Here is a 21,380-nt window from a genome sequence, read left to right as displayed (position 1 = left end):
CTAATAAAATAATAATCGGGCAATAGAAATAATTTTGGGAATCACTGCCTTAGACGCTCACGAGTAGCTCACTGCAAATAGCAATGTTAGTGTAGTCACGTTTTCGCTGTTACATGACGTTTAAAAACGTTAGTCCATCATGAAACCATTTTCATCTATTCCAGTTTGTCACGTGTTCCTTTTTCACAGCACATAGAATATCTATCGTACGCAATAAATAACACCGATATCCTCAATATTGGGCGCATTTCAAATATGCAGATCTGGTCCAGAGATGAAAATCAAACACAATAATTAGGATGTAGGCCCTAAGCCCTCGGAATAGCAAAAGGGAACGCATCGTAACTGCGTGCAGCTAGGGGTTAAGTTAGCCGAGGGTTGGCTACCCCACCGACAAACGACCAAACGGATCCCTTACTCAAACGTTCCCTTGCCTAGCCGCCACGTGGCTGCCATATCGGAAGGAAGTAAACAACGTATCAAGTGCGCCGGGCAGCGCTAACATCTACAGTAGTTGGCGTTTGGGACACGCGCACACCGTACCGCAACGATGCCGAACACAGTTGTGCAGCATTCGTCCTTGCCGTTCGTCCTCTTTTCCACACGGCACTGATAATCACTCAATTATCGGTGGACCCCTTTTTTTTCGACAAGTAAAATAAACCACGCTGCAGCAACGATGCAAAAGAAGGGGGAACTTGATAGTGGCACTTTTTATTTCATTTCGTATGCCTCTACCGCTCCGTGAGGGTTAGGGTTGCAAAATCATCGTTTGGGTGAAACATCTTTCAACAGATACACATCTGTTTTTGTAGAGCGCTGTTCCCTCGGTGCGTAAAAATCATTCTATTGTTGCTTCGAATTGTCCGATAAAGGACGCTGAAACGATCAAAGCTATTACAAACATTAAATAAACAGCAAAATGTTTCTATTGCAGCACAACGTGAGATAATCTGTCATGCCCTCCATCAAATTACTTGTCATCTTTAACAATCTGTTTAATGCGTCTGCCGTCGTGAAGTGATACAATTTGATAGATTTTTTTTGTTTTAATTTTATTAGTACACATAGAAGGGAGCTCCGTGCGACGCATACGCGGTAGGTTTAACGTTTATTAATATCAACACTTAGCGAATTAGTGATTAACTTTAGCACAACATTTTAAACACGTTAGTCACGCTGATTACATTGAACTTGAGGTGAAATCGCGCACAGTTTCGCGCTCCACATTCCGCCCCGTTGGCTCCTGACGTCCGTCTACACCGAGGCAACTCCTAATCCTTTGCACTTGCGGCCTGTTTACCTGCGGGTGGCGGGATAAGAAGGATACGTAGTTGGCCACTTTCGGATCAGGTTACCTATTCCTACCGGTAATGAGCGTGCCCGGCTGAACTAACGCTCCGGCGGTGCCAATCTTCGTGAACTTGCTGATGTGCTTCACGTACGCGCGTTTGTAGCTTTCGTCCGTCGACTGCAAACGGGCCGCTCCGGGGTGTTGCGAACCATCCGCACCGGCGGACGGCTTCGTGCGCGCACCCACGCTGACGACACGCTCCACCAAAGGTATCACCGTGGACGATACGGGCACCCAGTCTGTGGAACGTGCGAGAGCAAAACAACAAATAAAAAAATTAATAAAAAGAAAACAAGCTGAGATGTGCTCTGCTCGGCACACTACTCCTACTCAAAACCACCTCGAACACGTTTGGAAAGCGAACTAACGCACCGTATGATGAGTAATATGTTTGAAGATCTTTGTGTGGTTTCGGGTTTTTGTTTGTTTGTTTTCACTACATGGGCGAAATTTTACATATAGTTTAGGACATAAATGGAGCAGGGTGTAAGCGGAAATTGTTACTTAAAATAATTATTTTTGGTTATGTTTAAAACAACTATTATCAATTTGACTGTTACCTACCTGGTTCATACTTTTCTCCACTAACTTTCTTGTAGTACATCGAGGTAGCGTTGGTAGAGCCTGCCAGCAGGCATAGTTGCAGCAGGCAACATAAACCCAGCGAGAGTAGTAAATGTTGCCGTCCGAAAGCAAACGCCCTGCCTGTCCTGGTGCTTGGCAGCATCTTTGAAACACCTGTTGGTCCCGACGGTACCATGCTGCTGATTCGCTCAGTCAACGCTCTATTCACGCTCACTCGCGCCTCGTTTCAACAGCGTGTCACGGTTCGTGTTGATTGTCGCGCGCCTGTGCGCTCTCTATCCTCGCACGGGGCAATAGTACAACTGACCGCGAACGGTTCAACCTCAGCCACCGAAAGCCAGAAGCGAAAGCACAACTCTCACTTCCACCCCCAAAACCTTGGGTGGCAGTGGGATGGCGGCGGCGGCGGCGGCTGAGGGGCGTATTGTCCGTTGCCTCAGTGCGTGAAATGCTTCGCATCAGTTGTGCTCGCACTGCTCACTTTCCGATCGAAGCGGCATTCGCTAAGACGTCACACGCACTACCCTCCCCTTCATTGCGGATGACGTCAGGTGCGACAGCGATCAGCGATACTCACGGCGGCGATGATGGATGCAAAGCGGCTTTGTAACTGCTGCAGCTTTAGCTGTTTGGAAAATAAAACCTTAAAGGTCTATGGTACGCAACGTACAATAGTTCAAACGGAACAGGTACCGAGCACCCGGAAGAAACTGCACACCTGCACATGTGGATGTGGACAACCGATCGGCAACACTGGAGTTTAGCTCTCGTCGATGTATTGCCGCAATGTACTACAAACGAATATTTACGAACAAATTGTACATATAATTTTCCACCTTAAACAACCCCCGAAGCAACCAGCATAGGGCGTGCGAACCCCTTATTTCTATGACCGGCATACCCGGGCATTCCATACATTTTGTATGGGAATTCCAAACCACAGATTAACGACTGGATTATCAAATACATGCATCCATAAAAAAGGGCTTCATAGCTTCAATGATTTGCTCAATAGATGGCGTTTTATAACTCTATTTCTATCCTTTTCTTGCAATGGATTTTGTCCTAATTTTATCTAATCATGGCCTATATACCCTTCTAACTTTTGGAGCAAAAATCTATATGCATGGTCGTGTTGTCAGATACGTGTTTATCAACACAAACGTCCATTACTCAAATCTCACTAGCTTAAGTGCTGGTGGTTTACATTAGAGTTTAGTATTAAAATTATCATATCGCCGTTCATTGCGAAACCATACAACAGTACAGAGGGAATGAAAAAGCTCTCCAAGCGTGGAGACTCCACTGGTTGGGTATCGCACAAATAGATATTGCCACCAGCTTTTTGCTATTTTTAGAATGCATGAGTCGTTTGCCGTCTGCTAAACGAAGTTTTTCTATATTCCGTTTAGGTTGAGAAGCTTGAGTCGTTTAGAATCCGTTTAGTGGTCGTTTAGTGGAGTTGTGGCACTTGGGTCAACAGATAGAATCGGATGTGACGATTCGACGGAATCAAAAGAATTGATTTCATTGTACGACGAAACCGCTCGTCCGACGTTATCTGTCAAATCCCATATAAAATTTTGACAGTGGCAGAGAGACCAGACATACTGATTTCTTTGAGGTCGTAGCCAAGGAAAATGTATTTAGAAGGTTGATTTTTATCGCTTTTGCTGGGCGACATTGTGGGGACATCTGTCACTCTCTGCATACAAATTTCAGTACCCTGCACCAGCCCTCCCCGATTTTTATATCGGAGCCCAAGGTGGAATGTATAATGAGGTGTAGTTATAGCGCTTTTGGCGATCCCCCCCCCCCTGGGCTCCGATTTTGACAGATGGTTTTCCGCTTGTATATGTATTGATGGATTGTTTACGTTTTGCATGGTCAATATTTGGTGGAGATCAATTTGGGTGAATATTTTAGTTTATTTGAACACAGTCCGTGATTTAAAATGGAAATTTTCCTTCGAGAACTTGAAGCGTTCGCCAAAAGCGGAAAACTAACTGTCAGTTTTCTTCGTCTATTCTTCTTCCACCTAGCTGTCAAAACGGGCTTATAACTGGACCTGACATCTTTACGGTCCTTGACCGGAGCCCCCGAAACAGTTATGTCAAGTCGAGAAATGTCATTTTGCTCTGAACAACTTCACCTTGTCATTTTAAAACACCGTGGGTCGTATCTATTTTTTTATTAGTTTAACGAATAACAGATGTGCAACCAAAAACTACCAAATTGTCAACACACCCGCCAAAAATATTAGAATCTAACAATCCAATTTATCAGAAAATCTGACTTCTGAAAACACCTAATGATTTCAATTTTGGATGTTATTGTACAGAGTTTTCGATGATATTATTAACATGTTCTGTGAGTTGTTGATTTGTTCGTGCATATAATCAACTTTTTCAGCGAGGTATTGAATTTTTAGGTTATATCTGTTGACATGTTCGGCGATACTATTGAGCTGTCACTTTCGTATCGTCACGTTCGAATCGAAAAACCCTGTATCATCGAAAACCCTGTAATGATGAATCGGTCTCTTCATCACAAGAAGGTTGTTGGTTGATTCTTGCAGCTTACAGCAATCAGAATAACAATTTCAGACGGTTTGATGAATTTTCAACGGCTCTCTGCAGTCAAATGGCATCCAATTCGATTTTTGGCTAATATTTTACCCCGTTCCTACACAGACCTTGACGTACACCATGTAATCTGGCCACCCTGTACAGCGGAATGACACATTGGGCAAGGTTGCTCGCTGTCAGCGAGCGAAGAGCAGAGAAAACCCCGTCTTCTGGTACGCCGTGTGCGAAACCGATAGCACAATTGTTTGTGACGCTCCGAGGTTACAGGGGTAAGTTTCGCGCAATGTGTGGTTAAGCGTTCGACATTGGGTCCTCCTTTTTTGTTCTCCGCAAACAAAAACGAATGCCTTTGGCCAGCAACTCTGTTCCTTCCCCGCTTCCCGAATCGTGCGGTGCCAAGGCCTAGCAAAAGTGCGTGAACACACGACGACGGTATTTTACGGTGGGTGTGGTGGTGGTAGTACCCAGCAGCAGCATCCATTGCCAATTTTTTCGCTACAATCAAACGACGCCAAAGCCTCTTCAAACGTGTATGTGTATGTGTGTGTGAGAGTGTTCGAGTGTGTGCAACTCATTAGAAAATGTTTTGATCGAAAGAAACGAACCATCAACCAAACCAGTTTGCTGCCAATCCAATCTTCCGCACGGTGCGGCGGAAGCGTCCATTTTTTTTATCCCCGCCACAACCCCATCAAAAAAGCATCAAGGAAAGGGTGGTGAGAAAAGTGCCATCCTTCTTGGTGACCATTTTTTTAAAAAGTATTTTTTCGCGCTCCACTTTCTGGCCGCGAAAGGAAAACACGCCTTTTGCGGCGGGCACTGTGGGTAAATGTTTCCTAATTCCTTCGTCAGCATTTGTTTCTGGGTGTCGGATAGAATGAAAAACAAACAAAAAAATTCTCTAGATTCTACACTTTCAAAGCTCATTACTCATTCAGCGTTTTCTGTTGTATACACATTTGCAGGCTGGCTTCCTCCGAGGGGCGTGAGTGAGGGTGTGTGCGTGTGTATGTATATGCGCGTGAACTGGAGTGCTTCACCGCCGTTCGCATGAAGCGTCCTCCGCGCCCAAGACAGCCGAGATTTGCGAACCAAAGCTAAAAAGCGGAGCCGCGAGGGGGGGGAGGCAACGAAATATGACAGCTCCTGCTTGCATTGCTTCAGCAAACAGAAAACTCGCAACTGGTCGGCTGACTGGCGATAATATGTGCTGCAGAACCATCATCATCACCACCACCAACACCACGACCACCGCCGCCATCGACAGCAGCAGCCGCAGCTGCTAAATCCGGAGGAAAAGTATTAAAACAAAAACACTGTGCATAAAACGGCGCGCGACAGGATGGAGAACGAGTCGTTGCCGATTCTGCTGATCACCGCGAACGTGGGAAGCGTGTTCGAAGACGTAAGTAGAGGCTCGATTTTACGACCGCTTCATCTTTCGCCTTTCTGCGCTGCTGGCGAGGCGCAACTGGGCTGTAGCATTTTATTAACCCCGCGAGTTTTAAGGCTGAGGATTCGTTCGAAGATCGAATGAACGTGAATGCGTAAATTTGATGTTCTGTCCATTTTATCCAAAAAAAGGCACACTAAAAGAAGTAATATTGCATTGACCGTTCAAACTAATCTGTTTTTAGTTAGTAAGATTTGATATACATTTTATAACTTTTGCTAAGAAAATGTATTAAATTGATGAAGGCATCTGGTTTTAAAACGAAATTTAGCTACAAAAAGTAACATTTTACCAAAAAGACGTATGTTAGTCTCGAAACAACTGTATAACATGTTGTAGTAAGTGAAACCATTTTCAAACATCATGGCAAAATAACGGTTATTTATGTTTAATTTCAAAAATTAGAAGAGTTCAATGAGTTTTTTTCATCGTAAAACATCGTAACAATGTTAAACTAGGCATTCAAAAGTTATAAACCCCGCAAATGACTTTTTCTCATCATCGACAAGGTTAAATGTAAGGCTCTTCCTGTGACAGTTGCGGGACCGATTGAATGGCCCATAATTTCGCTAGTTTTGCATAGTTTATTGATCTTGTTCTTACACCAATAGCATGGTTTTTCATTCACGAACCACTGCTTGTTGATACGTTTCACCGAAAAAATGTTCTAAATTCATCATCTCGGCCCCCTCTCCTTGCTTCATATTCACAGCCCTCCAACTTGCTGCACCTATGGATCAAAGAGTTTCTCGATCACATCGCGGCCCGGCAGCCGGCATTTATCGCGCTCCATCTGCAGGAGGTGGGCGGCAAAACGTACGAAAAGTCCATGGAGTACGTGCAGGAATTCATCAAGCAGCTGTGCGAATCGGACGAGCTGCAGGGCTACAACCGTATCCGGGTTTACCTGGACGAGGACTACAACTCGGCGGAACATTTTACGGTACGTAAAGCGGGGATGGAGGAGGACAGCTATTTGCTTGCTTAAAAAAAAAAAACTCAAACGCACACACGAAAGCCAAACCCCGATAGACCCGCGCCAAGGCCAAATATTGACCAATTGTGAATCATAGTTTAACATATTTGTTTCGTTGCGATACTCCCTTAATCATATTATGCGGCAGCGCTAGCGCCTGGCTCATGCACATGCAAATGCACACGCACCGTGACGCATTCGCCAAGAGACAGGAAACCTAATCAGTGCAAACGGGCGCGCGTGTGTATGTGCATAACTGCTTAAGCCCTTTTAAATTTGCACGGCGAAGAAGCGGCGGGGGAAGGCAAAAGAATATGGTTTCAATAACGACAACGATTGTCGGGGAGGTAGAAGAGAAAAAAAATGTAAAATAAAACAAAGGCATCCATCCATGCACCGAAATCAGTGGTGCGGGGAGATCAGCGTGTGTTGGTGCTGCTGACCTGAATTGGTTGCGTCGTTTTCCCACGGGCGCCGTGGGGAAGCCTTACGAGCGACAGCGGCAACGGAATCGATGTATCGAGAAGATGGGATGTGTATTTTTAGCTAGCGTTACACGACTTACAGTCCCTGTCCACTCAGTTGTAAAGGAAAGAAGGAGAAAGAGGTGGGGCATGGAGTGGGCGGGGGGAAACAGAGCAAAGACAATGCGAAACGCCATACGAAAAGTTCGTAATAGTAGGAGCTAGTGATGGGTAAAGTTGGCAAAAATCTGGAGTCGACTCCGATCCCACTCCGATAAGTTCGGAATCGACTGCGGAAGGTAGATCCGCCCTGCATTATTCTGAGTCGTCCGGAGTCGTGCGGAGTCATCCGGAGTTATTGAGATTCGGAGTCATCCGGAGTCGTCTGAAGTCGTCCGGAGTTATTGGGAGTCGGTTTCATCCGGAGTCGTTCAGAGTCTTGCCTCCGGCCAACTCCGACGATTCTGAACGACTCCGAACGACTCCGAACGACTCCGAACGACTCCGAACGACTCTGAACGGCTCCGGACGACTCCGAAAGACTCCAGACAACTCTGAACAACTCCGAACGACTCCAGACGACTCCGACTCCAGATGACTCCGAACGACTCCAGATGACTCCGAACGACTCCGACAACTCTGAACGACTCCGAAAGACTCCAGACGACTCCTACTCCGAGCGGATCTTGTGGTTCCATTTGCCGGAGTCGGATCGGAGTCATTGGTGCGCTGCAGAGAGCACATCACTAGTAGGAACAACAAAACTTCTGGTTGTTACCAAACTTCGTTACATTAATGGTGTCCGTGTGTGTGTGTGTGTGTGTATGTGTGTTGACAATCCTCCGGGAATAAATTCACTTATCGACCTACGGGACCTATCGGAGGATACTATAGGGAGGGGAAGGGGGGAATGTACGCGAGCCATGTAGTGGAGACACTATCCCCTTGAGCATTGGTTAAACATTAGAACATCAGCGGAGGCAAATGTTAGGTAATGCACACACAATGAATTTAGTTTTTCGCTTACTTTAAGATGATGCATTATGAGGGCCTTTGGAGAAGCAATAAATTCCTGTTGATGATTCGTCTCTTTGTTTTTCCTCTTCTTTCAGGCCCTCGGGAACCTGTACTTTGTCCGGAGCACGGTCAGCCACGTGCTGATGTGGAACTTTCTCACGCACGAGTGGGACTCCGTCGAGGGCAAAAGCATCCACACCGGCAGTATCGAAACGGTCGCTACCAAAGAAAAGGCAAAGTTTCCTCAACAATTCTTCCCCGAGGTAGGTGTGTTGCTGCGCCCGCCTTCGAAGATGAACGGCTCCGCCCAGGCATTTGGTTGTTGTTACGCCCGTTGTTACATTGTTTGCTTGCATTGCAGTGCAAATGGTCGCGCAAAGGGTTTCTTCGTACGCGCTGGTTCCTGAACGGAACCGTCTTTGATCTGGTTAACATTCACCTGTTTCACGATGCGTCCAACCTGGAAGCGTGCGAAGAGTATCCCTCGGTGTACTGCAAGAGCCGGCGCCGCGCCCTTGTGCACACGCTGGAACGGTAAGCCGCGTGCGGAAGACCTGCTGTCCCATGACTGCCTGTGCCGTATTTGCTAACCTTTGCTTTGCTTCTCCACTTTCGCTGGCAGATTCCACAAAGATACGGTAAACCGACCAGTGCCATATTTTGTTTTCGGTGATTTTAATTTTCGCTGCGACACAGAGGGCGTCATTAAGGTAATTGATACCGACCACACTCGAGGGCGTTTGTTTTCTCCATTTTGCTAACATTGCCTCTTTGTCTCCGTACCACAGAAGCTCACCGAAGATCTCACAATGCATCGGGTACAGAACACGAAAAACGACAGTACAAAAGTGCAATATCGGGATGCAACCGGCACGAATGTGCTGACGGTGGGGAAGAAGGAATTTTTCCACTGCGATCAAAGCACGTTCAAGGAAGGCTGGGTAAGAGCAGTTTGGATCGATTGTTTACGGTCGTTTTAACAACGCGACATTTTGCAGCTGCGTCAGTTCGACCGCGAGCTGGAATCGCTTCGCAGCATCCTGTACGAGTTTCCCATCACGTTCCCACCGTCCTACCCGTACGAGGAGGACCCGTTCCAGCCGGTCTCGTACATGGCGACCCGCTGCCCCGCCTGGTGCGATCGAATACTGGTAAGTCCGGCGGCCCGCAAGCTCGTATGGGAGCACGGACTGGACGAGGGCAAGCCCGGCGGCGATGGCGCCAACACTAGCACCGTTAGCTACGGTATTATTGGTGCGAACGTCTGCATGGGTGATCATAAGGTAAGCTACAATGAATGACAAATGTGTAGAGCAGTATCATCATTCTCGTTTTCGCCATATTACCGTACCGAACTTCTGCACAAAACCATGATCTTGATGCTTCTTACCATTTGTGAAGCTGAAGTTTTTTAATTGCAGATTGTCGTTTGATTTTGTCTCAAATTATTTCATCTTTACTTGAGACAACTCCATCAAATCAATTTTTTTTTCACATTTAGTTAGTATAGTTCTTAAGTAATCATCACATAAGGTGCAGAACTCATTTTTAACGTCTTACGATGCATTGCGATCGGTTACATATTTAGATTCTGGACGTATCGTTTAAATACGGAATGCATCGATTGAACCAACTTATTATAAAAAAAAAGATTTTACTATGATTAGATAGGAAATGACTTCATCTAGATGTGCAGTTTAGCACAATTTCTTTGAAATTCGTGTTCAAACATCGTGTAGTGGTGTAGGTAACTACTATTTTACCAACCGCTTATGAGTAATCTAGTGTCAATCGTGTGCTTGCTGTGTGTGTTATGGACAATTGCTGACATCTTTAGGAATATAGGGGTTTCCGAGTCAATTTCCAACCTTTTTCATTGCTTGGGAGATGTTTTAGAACAGCTCCCAATTGTTGTGTTTGCATCGCAATTATATTTCAATTCATCCACATGATTTTCAACATGTCGCAAGTTGCATTGAGTTTGACAGTTCTTTGTGATGTGTTGAAAATCGTTGATAAGGATAGTTCAACTCAGTCCAGTTTGTGGCATGCTGAACATCATGTGCAATCATGTGCTGACTCGGTAAACCCTATATGTAAGGTACGTGGCGTTTTGCACTGAGAGAAGCTTATTTCGTACGTAACAAATGCGCTGTGTTTCGCCATAACCCAATGTTCAACTATGGACGACTGGGTTGGTTGTTTTTTTTATTAGCTTTGTACATTGCGGTCAACAATTGTCCACACCACGTCAACAAGCACACAATTGATTACTCATATGTGGCTGGTAAAATAGTAGTAACCTACACCACTACACGATTTTTGAACACTAACCACAAAGAAATTGTGCTAAACTTTACTTCTTGATGGATTCCCATTCCCAATATAATCATAATAAATCATTTTTAATTACAAGTTGGATCAATCGATGTACGGTAAAATCTCGCTAAGGTGAATCGCCAAGAGACCGTCAGCTTAGAGAGATATTTATGTTGAAGAAAACTAGTAAAGCTGTTGCTTATGCAGTATCCAAGAAATCTCGGGAAAAATGTGGCATCCATTGACTAAAATGTTTGATAACTGTCACACAAAAATTCATCTTAGAGGGTTTCGGCTGGCAAATCGCATATGCAGCTTAGATGATCGATCGTAATGCATCATAAGACTTTAAAAATGAGTTCTGCACCTTATGTGATGGTTAATATCGTTACCTTGCTCAAGAATCGTGTCGTTTCCCTCTGTAGTGGCGCTGGCAGCCGCGAGTGGTAGCCGCTTGTTGCTATTTTTTTGCATAACATAGAAAGATTTGCAGTTGCAGTAAGAACACGCAATGAACGTTGATCAGCAACGGAACATTTGGAACATTTAGTTTTGCAAATTTAAATATTTTAAATCTTTTTGGGTCACACCCAGTCGTCAACGCGCTAGACATTACAATATGTACGTCATGTATATAAACAGAGCTTCCGATACATGGAAGTTACTCTTGTTTAACTATCAAATCAATAAGCCACTTTATTGATTTTAGGCAGGCAAACATAAGTCATATAGCTAAAAATAGTTTTGAAAATCGTCGAGCGTGTCACGGTTTGCCAAGCGAATCTAAGAGCGGGCTTTAATCGATTGAATTGTGCCAAATATAGGCAACATTTTAAATTCCAACATCGCGTTGACGAGCACCCGCATAACTATAATTGCAAATTGCTTTGTCCAATAATGTTTATTTTTGATAAATAGAATTTTAAAGAAATGTAAATGAAACATTGTCTGAAAGAAGTCAAACACAAAGAAGAACTTTGACGAACAAAGGGGGAAATAATTATTAACGACCGAACACACAGCTATGCTGGGCAGGTTCCTCCCCCACCTCCGAAAACAAACGAACCGTGGAGATGCGTGTGTATGTCGTCCGTCGATAAGGTGTTAAAAAGCGATACAATATTTAATGCTTGATATTGCAAACAGCTACCGCGCAGAACACGGTACTGCGAGACAAAAAGAAGTGGTTATGTGCAAAAGTTCACGGTGCTGTTCATAAAGTTGTTTCTCTATGATACTAAATTTATCGCGCATCTCTATCTCTCGCCGATAAAGTAGGAATACCGATACTAAAAAAAACACAATCGATCAATCGATGCGTTTCGCGCGCAGTTGGTCATGGTTGTTACAGAGGTTGCCGAGACAGTTTCCCAGTACAGGCGTCCCCCGAGTTACGACGATTTTGATTTTGACATTTTAAAGTTGTCATTGAGACGAAATTGATATATTTTTTTGGCATTTCTGTGCTGATAACCGTTACAAACACATTTCCAAAGATTTCATAATATTTATTCTATAATTCTATTTATAATATTTATAAATTCTATAATATTTATAAATCCAATAAAATTCATATATCTCCTGGGATTCACGAATCTTTAGAAATGTATGATCTCCTAAATATTGATTTTCCCAAATCCCACCTACAACTTGCACGATGTCGGTTCAAATGCGTGATATTTTCCAAGAAGTCTCAAAAGTCTTTATAGGCTGGCATGACCACGTCGGAAAAAAAGAATAATAAAAGCTCAAGCTTTATGCATTTTAGAAATTTATGAATCCTTAGAATTTCATGAATCCCTAGAGATTCGTTAATCTTTCTAGATAAAAGAAACTTTTGAGATTCATGCATCTTATGATATTAATTAATCTTTCGAGTTTCATGAATCTTTCCAATCGGGATTCAGATTCATTGAATCATTCCAAAGATTCATTCAGATTCATGAATCCCAAGTATAACACATAGTGCGCACGTGTATTAATCCCGTTTGTTCAACCATTTCTTTTCTCTTCCCTTTTTTTGTGTCGCGCGACCTTTTCCACGGACCCGCCAGCCGGTTTTTCTCAGCTTTAGAATCAAGACGAGTCAAGGTATTGTAGATAATTGCTCCTGTGATACGCATGTGCCTAGAAAGCTGCGTGTTGAACACCCTATTTATCGTAACAGTGCAAGTATGGATAGTAGTAGTAATAATAACACGATCGTAGTAAGTCTTAGTAGTTATGGTAGTGCTGCGGCCGGTGGTGCCAGCCCGTCGCCGGACGCGGCCCGGATCCGCCAGCTGGCTGCCACCGCGGCCCAGTGTAGCGATAGCAGCAGCAGCACCAGCAGCAGCACTAGTGCCGCCGCCACCACCATCATTCCGTTTGGGCCGCCGCTCGATGTGGCTGGCGACCGGTTCGCCTACCACCATCAGCTTCACTACCCGTCCGCTTGTCCCAAATGTGCCGCCCGCATCGAGCAGTGCTACGCGCAGAATCTCCTCGCGCTCGAACCCCCCGGCACCACCGCCACCGTGCCGGCGGCCGTCGCTGCAGACGGCAACGAGCAATCGGTGTCGTCGGGGGCGGTGGCACCGCCGCCGCCACTTGCCCACCTCGAAACCGGCCAGGCGGCGGGACCGCTCGAATTACTGTCGCAAGCCTGCTTTCGGTATCAGCATCCGCTGGTCAGCATTAACGTGTTCGACACGGACAGCAACCTTAACGTATGCATGTGCGCACTGTACTGTAACGCGGGCGGGGACGCGGGCAAGGGTGTCGCAGCGGCGCGTAACGGAGACGAGAGGGAGCTGGCGGGGGGCGGCAGCCCCACGATCTGTCCGAACTGTCGCAACATCATCAAGCACCAGCCGGTCGAGCACCGGAAAACGCTCATCTCCCGCCGGATGATGCTTGCCAACGACGTGATCGTGAATCGCATCGACACCCACTACCTTAACACGTACTCGATGCCGCCGGGCGGTGGAGCGGGAGCGTACAGCAATGGTGCGGGCGGGCAGCAGCAGCAGCAGCAGCAGCAGTTCGAACCGTACACGCCGGAGAGTGCGGAATCTCACTCGCCCCTGCCGGAGTCGAGCGATAGCAGCAAAGCCTCGCACAGCACCATCCCGACGAACGACAGTGACGGGCCGGCGGAAGGGGACGGCCGCCGGGCGGGCTCGAAATCCGTACCCACCGGCAAGGAACCGGCTGGTGTGGAGCAGAGGGGCGGCGGCTCGAAATCGGAAACCGATTTGCCATACTCGATCGCACCGGCCAGTGATGCGAAACGGTCGCAGGCGTCACAGCAGCACCACCAGCAGCAGCAGCAGCAGCAGCAGCAGCAGCAGCAGCAGCAGCAGCAACAGCAGCACAGGGGAGCAAAACTGACCGACGGTGGCAGCTTCGGGGGCGTTTCGCCCCGGCAGCTCATGTCGCGGCTCGAGAAGCTGAAGCGGCTGGCGGACGAGCGGCGCAAACAGTACGGCGAATGGACGCGCAGCTTCTCGCAGTCTGACACCAGCGCCAAGCAAACCAAAGCTTCTTGCACCACCACCACCACCACGGATGCCCCGTCCAACGATGAACCGGTGCCGACGATCGATAGTAGTGCGGCCGAACCGGCAGAGAGTGCGCTGCTGGTACGATCGGCGAATAGCAATAATCATGTTAACAGCCACCACCACCGCCACGAAGAGCCAGCTGCTGCTGCTGCTGCTGCCGCTTCTGCTGCGGCGACGGCAAACGTCACTAGCTCGATTGCAATACGCAGGGACTCGGTCATTGCCAACTGCTGTCGCGGCATGTGCACAATACTATAGTGGGGGAGAGGGCAAAATCGAATATTTGATGATCGAATATTTTAGCGTACATATTTAGGCACAACCACCAAAACTACCTTCAATCGTAACGACAGCATGCGAGCTTCGTGCAGGCGGCTCAGTTTGACCACTTATCTTAGGGATCTTTACTTTTAATGCGCGACCGAAAAGGGGAACCAAACGATGGTAGAGGGATGGACGGGATGTGTTGGAAGCTGCAGCAGAGTGGATGCAGAGCGCAGATGCAGAGTCATTTCCATGGATGGTATATTCACCTTTACACAAATCGCCTGTACACGCCCCAAAGGGGGGGGGGGGGGGGGGGGAGGGGCAACCTTTCGTACTTATCATCTCAAGACAGCAGCTACCTCAACTCGGTTGTGCATATCTTGTGCGGCAAACTTAATGGTGCCACTTAAACGCCCCACTAACCCATCCACTGGCACACTGGCGGAAACGGACGGAGCCGGGAAAAGAAAACAAAAAAAGAAAAAAGAAAATCAGTGTGGTGTGATGGGCAAACAACAGCCCCACCCTTCTCCTCCATGGGATGTGTTGCTGCTATAAGAATGGGTTTAAAATACCACTACGCACAGCTACTAACACTACTACAAAAATGCTACTACTGCTAACCAATACTACCACTAATCGTTGTTTTTTGTTTGTTTTAAGTAGTTTCCTCGACCCACCCCTTTGCCGCAGTACAATTCCCGTTTGTAGAAGTTTCCCCAGTAGTGCGGCACCCTTAACCGTTTTGCCGTGTTTTTATGTGTGTATGTGTGTGTTAAACAGTTTGCACGGTGTTGTCTGTTTGTTTTTTATTTATTTATTTTCATATTAATTTACAGCGTGGTTACTGTTTTTGATGCACTTACGGTTAGAACTTAGTCTGTTTTCGTTTGTCAATATGATTGGATTTATTGTTCTCCTCTGTATGAATGTTGGCAGCCTTCAGCTCAGTTCTGTTTTTCACATTCTTGTTTGAGACAAAAAGCAAGGTTGTATTCTGGCTTCTGGGACCATTTCAGCTGCGTGACTGTCCTTCTTAAGAACGAAAAACTTGTCGCTCACGGGGGTCTAGGATTTTATCCGTTCGGAGTGCAGGCAAGGCCTTTGACAGTTAGGCCTCGAAGGCCCTCAGGGGTCTGACCGCTTGCGCCGTTGCATCCCCTTCTTGCGCTTGGGTGTTGGTTCCGTCTCTGTAGCGAATCGGGAGCTCAGCAGTACCGAACAAACCCTTCTACAAATGTTTTGGCAATCAGGTAGAGTTGCTTACTGATTGTTCCTGTTTGATTGTTGGTAGCACAGTAAGGTAGCGCGTTCTATCATTCTGGGTAGCTAGGAATATTGATTACCCTGTCCTGAATCAAAACGATCCTAAATCCTGTTCATTGTGTTCTGAATGTAAACTAAAACTAACTGTCCCAATTTCCTACGCTCCTCCTCCTTCCATTCCATTCCAAGGCATTCCAAGCAGTTGTAGAAAGAAACTCTATCAGGTATAGAAGATATGCCTGCACCAGATGTCCTCCGTTGCCGTGCGGAATTTTAAAAATTCTATTGGCGACGGTAGATGGTTTTGATCATCAGTTTTACGTCCGTATGTGATATGGCGAGAGGTGGACAGTACACACACGAACATAAATACAGTTATATTGTTCTTAACTTAAAACGGATGGTTTATTACAACGATGTATATGCCGCGCTGCCCCGATGCGCTTCGTGCAGCAGCCGAACGATCCATCCCGACCGATCGCTCTCAGGCGCTTACGGCTCGTCAACTGCAGTAAGAGCGGCTTACTGCAGAGAGAGCACGCGAGCAGCTGGCTGCATTCTTTCGTCTAACAATCAGATAAGCAGAAGTTTATAGCTGTAGTGTTTAATTTCATTTAATATTTTTGAAAAGGTTCACAATCTATTGATCCTTAAGACATGTTATTTATGTTATGAACCATCGCCTGGTCGCCTGTTTGGTATGGCAATGATTTTTTTCTGCCGGTCGCGGGTCGATCCTGTTCTCCCAATCCTGAAAAAAAACGAGACGATGCTACGATCGTCTGCATACCCCACTCGACGAGCATTCCGCTCTATTGCTTGGTGCTCACACGGGGGTGTTCTTCTTCGCGGATGTGCTCGAGGACATACATTAATCTTACTCGTTCCGATTGGTCGCCAGGCAATAGACCCTCAAGCATTGCCGAGCATGGCTTCCAGGCTCGAGATTTGAGACTCCTTTCTTGGGTCAACCTGTAGAGAACTACCGCTTTCCACTCAAATTAGCTCCCTCTGGAGTTCACTCTGGAGGCTGTACGTCAACCTTGGTTGAATTCGGCTCCCGACGAAAAAGATCCTTTCCCCATTTTCCATATGGATAGCACCCGTTGGATAGTACAGATCACTAAAAAAGAAATCACATTTGTGTGTCCCGATTATCGTGATCAGCCGACTATTGTTCCAATGTATGCATAATGCTAACTTGGGTATCGCCGTCTATGCTCTTGGGCTTTAAAAATGTATAACGCCGACAATGTATACGAACCACAACAAGAATATACACATTCTATGCTATCAGTCTTGCGAGTCGTGGAGTTCTTCGTGAACATTTAGTTGGTGCAAAAATTGAACCTGAGGATCCTCAGAGTTTTTTGAAACTAACTTGGTCTACTTATGACCCATTTTTGACGAAAGACGTGCTCTTTAGATAGAACTAGTACTCACCGAAGGCACGGATGAAAAGGTAGACGTATGCCATCAATGGTCGTCAATAGTGTTTTTTTGTTGATGATAAAAGGTTTTTATACAGGGGTTTTTTTTTATAAAGCTAGGGGATTGGATAGGAATGGAATTTGATGAGTTTGGATTGGATAGGAAGCAGTTCAGCCGAGTGTTGACCAATATTGTTTTGTGTCGGTGTTGTCGATGCTTTACCCACGATATCGGTACCGATATTGTTGCTGTCGACGATATATAATTATGTGAACGACTATACCATTTGTAAAATAACTTTTGTTTTATTCCAAAGGTGCTTCCGCTTACCTTGAGTAGTTATTAACAAATGATTGCTGACGCGGCTACATCCAATTGGTTATCAATTGTTGCGTTGGCCGCAAGGTGCGTTCTTTGCTGCGTCAGTGGCCAATTCGTCTGGTGGTGCCCTGGTCAGCATTTCCTGTTTGTTGCGATCGTCCGATGTTGTGGTGCGCTGATCAATTGGTCCGGTGGCCGCTCGTCTTGCTATCCACGTAACTATATGAAAATGTCAATGCCACTGGTGTCTCTGCCATCGGTCTTTGCCTCACTGTAGTTGTTTTGGTGCAAAAGAATTGCTGTCTGTTTAAGTCGTTCGGAGTCGGGGTCGTCCAGAATCGGTTGGAGTCGGTGGCTTCCGAAGTCAGCCCGAGTTGACCTTCAGAACAATAGCCTGTATACGAAGTTCACGCACAAAATAAAAGACAAAAAACACAACGAACGGCTGTGTCGACTCCGGACGACTCCGACTCCAATGACACTAAACGACTCAGGCAACCTCCGACTTCAACCAATTCCGGACGACTCCGAATGACCCCCGACGGCTCTGACTCTGAACGACTCCAGACGACTCCAAACGACTCTGAACGACCCCGGATGACTCCGGGCGGAGACTATTCGTTCGGATTTTGCCGGAGCCGGAGTAGGACTAACAATAGCCGGAGTCGAATCAGAGTCGTAGGTACGCTCCATACAGCACATCACTAGTCGGGACTGTACGGCGGAGTGGGATAGAACATGCAACTTCAGTGTTTCCAAACATTTTTTTTTTATCGGTGCTGCCACATGTGGTCGGAGCATTATCAAGCATCAAAATGATTGTATCGTGTCTTTGTGGTACGGGTTCTGATGGCTCTCAGGTACAGGCACTTTGCATCTTACTACTAACAATACTTAACTAACCAAGTATACTTAATATGTTAAGCAATACGGCCCATTTTGGATTGTTCCTTCTGAATGAGAGAAAAAGTATACTTAATATGTCTGTAAGGATTGTAAATACGCGCAACCAGTGAAACTACTGTACATTGTACAATTCTTAACAACTGTCTGTTTTGCCTGTGCTTCCCTTTTTATAACCAAATCCATCCTTTTCTCCCTCTTACCTTCTCCTTTTACTAATGTCCTGTCATGATCGCCCGTATTTATCGTTCCTCTTCAGTTTGTTCCATCTCTTTTGTCGAACCTTACGCAAATACTAAGTAACTTATTGCAACCTCGAAGCGTCCTGGGCTCGGTCCAGCACTCGCTTCCGCGCGTTGCCCATGTGACATACTACTAGACCTAGTGCATACGAATAAAAGAGAGAAAAAACGGGTTATTAAATTACTCGTCCCCCTTTTGCCACAGCTCGCAGTACTTAACCACGCACTTAACCTCACTAACTGCCTCGACTAACTAAATCCATTGACCAGCGCGAATCTACAGTGCCACTGAGGAAAAACAAAATCACCATCCATGCGATAATGCTTTGAGTCTTTGTTTTTGTTTTTTTTTTTGTTCTGCCTCTCTTCCACCGGGGCTCGCGGGTTCGCCTGGCTTCGCAGGAATGAAGCAGAGAGTGCATTTATTTATTCCATTTAGACACTTAATTCACTATTGCAAAAGCTCACACGGTTGTCGTGCACACATCTTCTGCGGCACAGGGGTTTTCAATAGATTCGTCGCGCCACTGCTGCTGGGGTCCATTAGATAATTTAGCGGCGGCGCAAATACGGTACACGGTAACGGTCGTTATCGGTGATATTAGGCATTTCGAAGCAAAAGCGGCCCAACCCTTCCACCACCCCTTTCTCTCACATACCAGTGATTCCAGTGTGTGTGTGTGTTGCCATTTTGTGCAGGGGAATTTTTATGTAACACAACATGTGGTTCAGGTTCAGCCAAACACAGGAGGTGTGAGCACAATGAGTAGTAGACAGTAGAGCACTTATTTATCTTTGCAGCCGTGCAGCAGCAGGGGTTCAGTCAGTAGGGGTTTTTGTTTTAAATGTGTAGGTAAGATGCTGTCTCCTCACAGCTCAGTCAGTAGTAGCCTAAGCAATTGCATAAGTCCTTCAACGGGGAGCCCTAAAAAGCCTTTCTCAAATACACGTTGTCGTCAAGAAAGGATGTTTTACTGTTGTGTTGTGTTGTGTTTCTTTCTTTCTTTCTTTTGTTGTTGTTGGTTTTGTTTTATTGAGTTTTATTTGTTTTAGTTGTGATCACAAATGAATGATTCATGTGTGTTTTGAATTGTACACTTTACACGCACTGTTTCATTCCCACTAGGTAGTTTCCCGTTTCGTCATCCAGTTTGTCTTGTGTTTTATTGGTTTGTTCGCCTTTCGTTTCGGTTGGTTGTTCTATCGGTTGGCCTTATTGCATCAGTTTGCGTTGTGCTTGTGGTTTTGTTTAGAGTTTATTACATTTAAATTCCACGCTTGATGAAGCTTTGCAAAACAATAAATGATAATAATAAATACCCACAGTCTCCTCTTCCCCAAACGAGACCTTATGTAATACACACACGCATACAACCAACAAAATGGATGACTTCTATACTTCTACTCTATTTCCTCCTTACTTTTTTCTTTTTCTCGTTAAAAAAAAAAAACAATATCTCCTACCTCCCCAAAAAAATCCTTACACCTAACAGCTAACGGGCAGCTTGCGCTCGGACCGGACGGAAAGGGCGGCGAGCTGACGGCGCAGGAGTTTCTCGACCGGCTGCAGGAGTACACCGATCTCAACACGCGCATCCACGACCAGCAGCAGGAGCAGCTGGACAAGTCGAACCTGACGATCCTGCACTCGCAGTACGTTAAGATAACACCAATCAATCCGGACGGTGGCGCACGGCAGGAGTCAGCCGCGCCTGGTATCGATGGAGCGGCGGCCGCCGCTGCTGCTGGTGGTGGAGGGCCTCCAGAGGATGCTGCTAGCGCCTGTCACGGTGACGCGGCCACCTCCGGCACGTGCTGTGCGCTGATCTTTCGCGAAACGACCGTCTAAAGCGAGATGGTACGGTTGTTCATTGCCAGAGTCTTTCCAGCATGCTGCGAGAGAGAGAGAGAGAGAGAGAGAGAGAGAGAGAGAGAGAGAGAGAGAGAGAGAGAGAGCTAGAGAAGGTGCGAGAGAGTGAAAGCAGGGATTTGAGGTGTTAGGGAAGATGAGTGCGTGCAAGCAATTTTTCAGAGCGATAGAGAGATCGAACACAGGTTGAATGCCCCAACTTCCCTCCGGACACTTTGTTAACACCTGTGCGCCGTCTGCAGTTGTGTTTGTTTTAACGTTCCCAATTACACTTACCTCAGACTCTTTGATGATCCTCATGTTGAGCGCAGCGATGCTCTAGTTAATTTGACTACTTTTATAGCGTATTCTCGGGTAGCATCGAGCAGATTATTTATTTATTTTTGTGTGCTAAACATGTTAACGCCAAAGCCAATAATGTATCTCGTTAGCCAATAATGTAAGAGGACGCTGATGAGTTTCAGCTTTTGTTTTCTTTCTGCGGTACTGGGCGATCGAAATGTGGCACTTACAGTTTGGGCAATTTCTTCTTCAGTACTTAAAAAGAAAGGAAGTGGCATTGCTAGACATTGATGCGAACATGCATATTCCTATGCAGACACATGTAACCGGTACTGTTCGTTTCCAACGTGTCCAACATCGAAGTGGTTCCATTTAGAACGGCCCAGTATTGTACTATATTTATACAAATCGATTACGCTTCCACGGAAACCCTCTGCATACAATGTAAGATTATGTGTTATTCTCTTCCCTGCTCCCCGGGGTATTATGTCTCGCCA

The 21,380-nt window shown here is 46.0% G+C and overlaps 2 protein-coding genes across 2 annotated transcripts; one reads left to right on the top strand and one right to left on the bottom strand.

Annotated features, from left to right (window-relative positions):
• Positions 1 to 1,047: 1,047 nt before the first annotated feature.
• On the bottom strand, positions 1,048 to 2,636 carry LOC120905961. Its single transcript, XM_040317322.1, has 3 exons — positions 1,919 to 2,636; positions 1,369 to 1,593; positions 1,048 to 1,303 (listed from the first exon to the last, which is right to left on the bottom strand). Exons 1-3 carry the CDS (start codon positions 2,112 to 2,114, stop codon positions 1,275 to 1,277), a joined length of 450 nt encoding a protein of 149 aa, XP_040173256.1. The 5' UTR covers positions 2,115 to 2,636; the 3' UTR covers positions 1,048 to 1,274.
• Positions 2,637 to 4,692: 2,056 nt separating this feature from the next.
• On the top strand, positions 4,693 to 19,698 carry LOC120905605. The gene is made up of 9 exons (XM_040316553.1): positions 4,693 to 4,796; positions 5,493 to 5,932; positions 6,693 to 6,923; positions 8,533 to 8,700; positions 8,799 to 8,971; positions 9,060 to 9,147; positions 9,226 to 9,378; positions 9,436 to 9,720; positions 12,811 to 19,698. Exons 2-9 carry the CDS (start codon positions 5,870 to 5,872, stop codon positions 14,557 to 14,559), a joined length of 2,910 nt encoding a protein of 969 aa, XP_040172487.1. The 5' UTR covers positions 4,693 to 4,796; positions 5,493 to 5,869; the 3' UTR covers positions 14,560 to 19,698.
• The last annotated feature ends 1,682 nt before the right edge of the window (positions 19,699 to 21,380 follow it).

Source organism: Anopheles arabiensis, chromosome X (assembly GCF_016920715.1).
Source record: "Anopheles arabiensis isolate DONGOLA chromosome X, AaraD3, whole genome shotgun sequence".
In the NCBI taxonomy this organism is placed as follows: domain Eukaryota; kingdom Metazoa; phylum Arthropoda; class Insecta; order Diptera; family Culicidae; genus Anopheles; species Anopheles arabiensis.
The sequence above is the reverse complement of the archived record's forward strand: the minus strand, read 5'-3'. Positions and strand labels throughout refer to the sequence as shown.

Bases quoted from the DNA above. Each gene is read 5' to 3' on its own strand.
- LOC120905961 (XM_040317322.1), bottom strand. From the start codon at position 2,114: ATGGTACCGTCGGGACCAACAGGTGTTTCAAAGATGCTGCCAAGCACC. The intron at 1,594-1,918 runs GTAGGTAACAGT...CACGTTCCACAG, and splicing joins TGGAGAAAAGTATGAACCAG to ACTGGGTGCCCGTATCGTCC. The intron at 1,304-1,368 runs GTAGGAATAGGT...CGCCACCCGCAG, and splicing joins GCCGGGCACGCTCATTACCG to GTAAACAGGCCGCAAGTGCA.
- LOC120905605 (XM_040316553.1), top strand. From the start codon at position 5,870: ATGGAGAACGAGTCGTTGCCGATTCTGCTGATCACCGCGAACGTGGGA. The intron at 8,701-8,798 runs GTAGGTGTGTTG...CTTGCATTGCAG, and splicing joins CTCAACAATTCTTCCCCGAG to TGCAAATGGTCGCGCAAAGG. The intron at 8,972-9,059 runs GTAAGCCGCGTG...TTTCGCTGGCAG, and splicing joins CTTGTGCACACGCTGGAACG to ATTCCACAAAGATACGGTAA.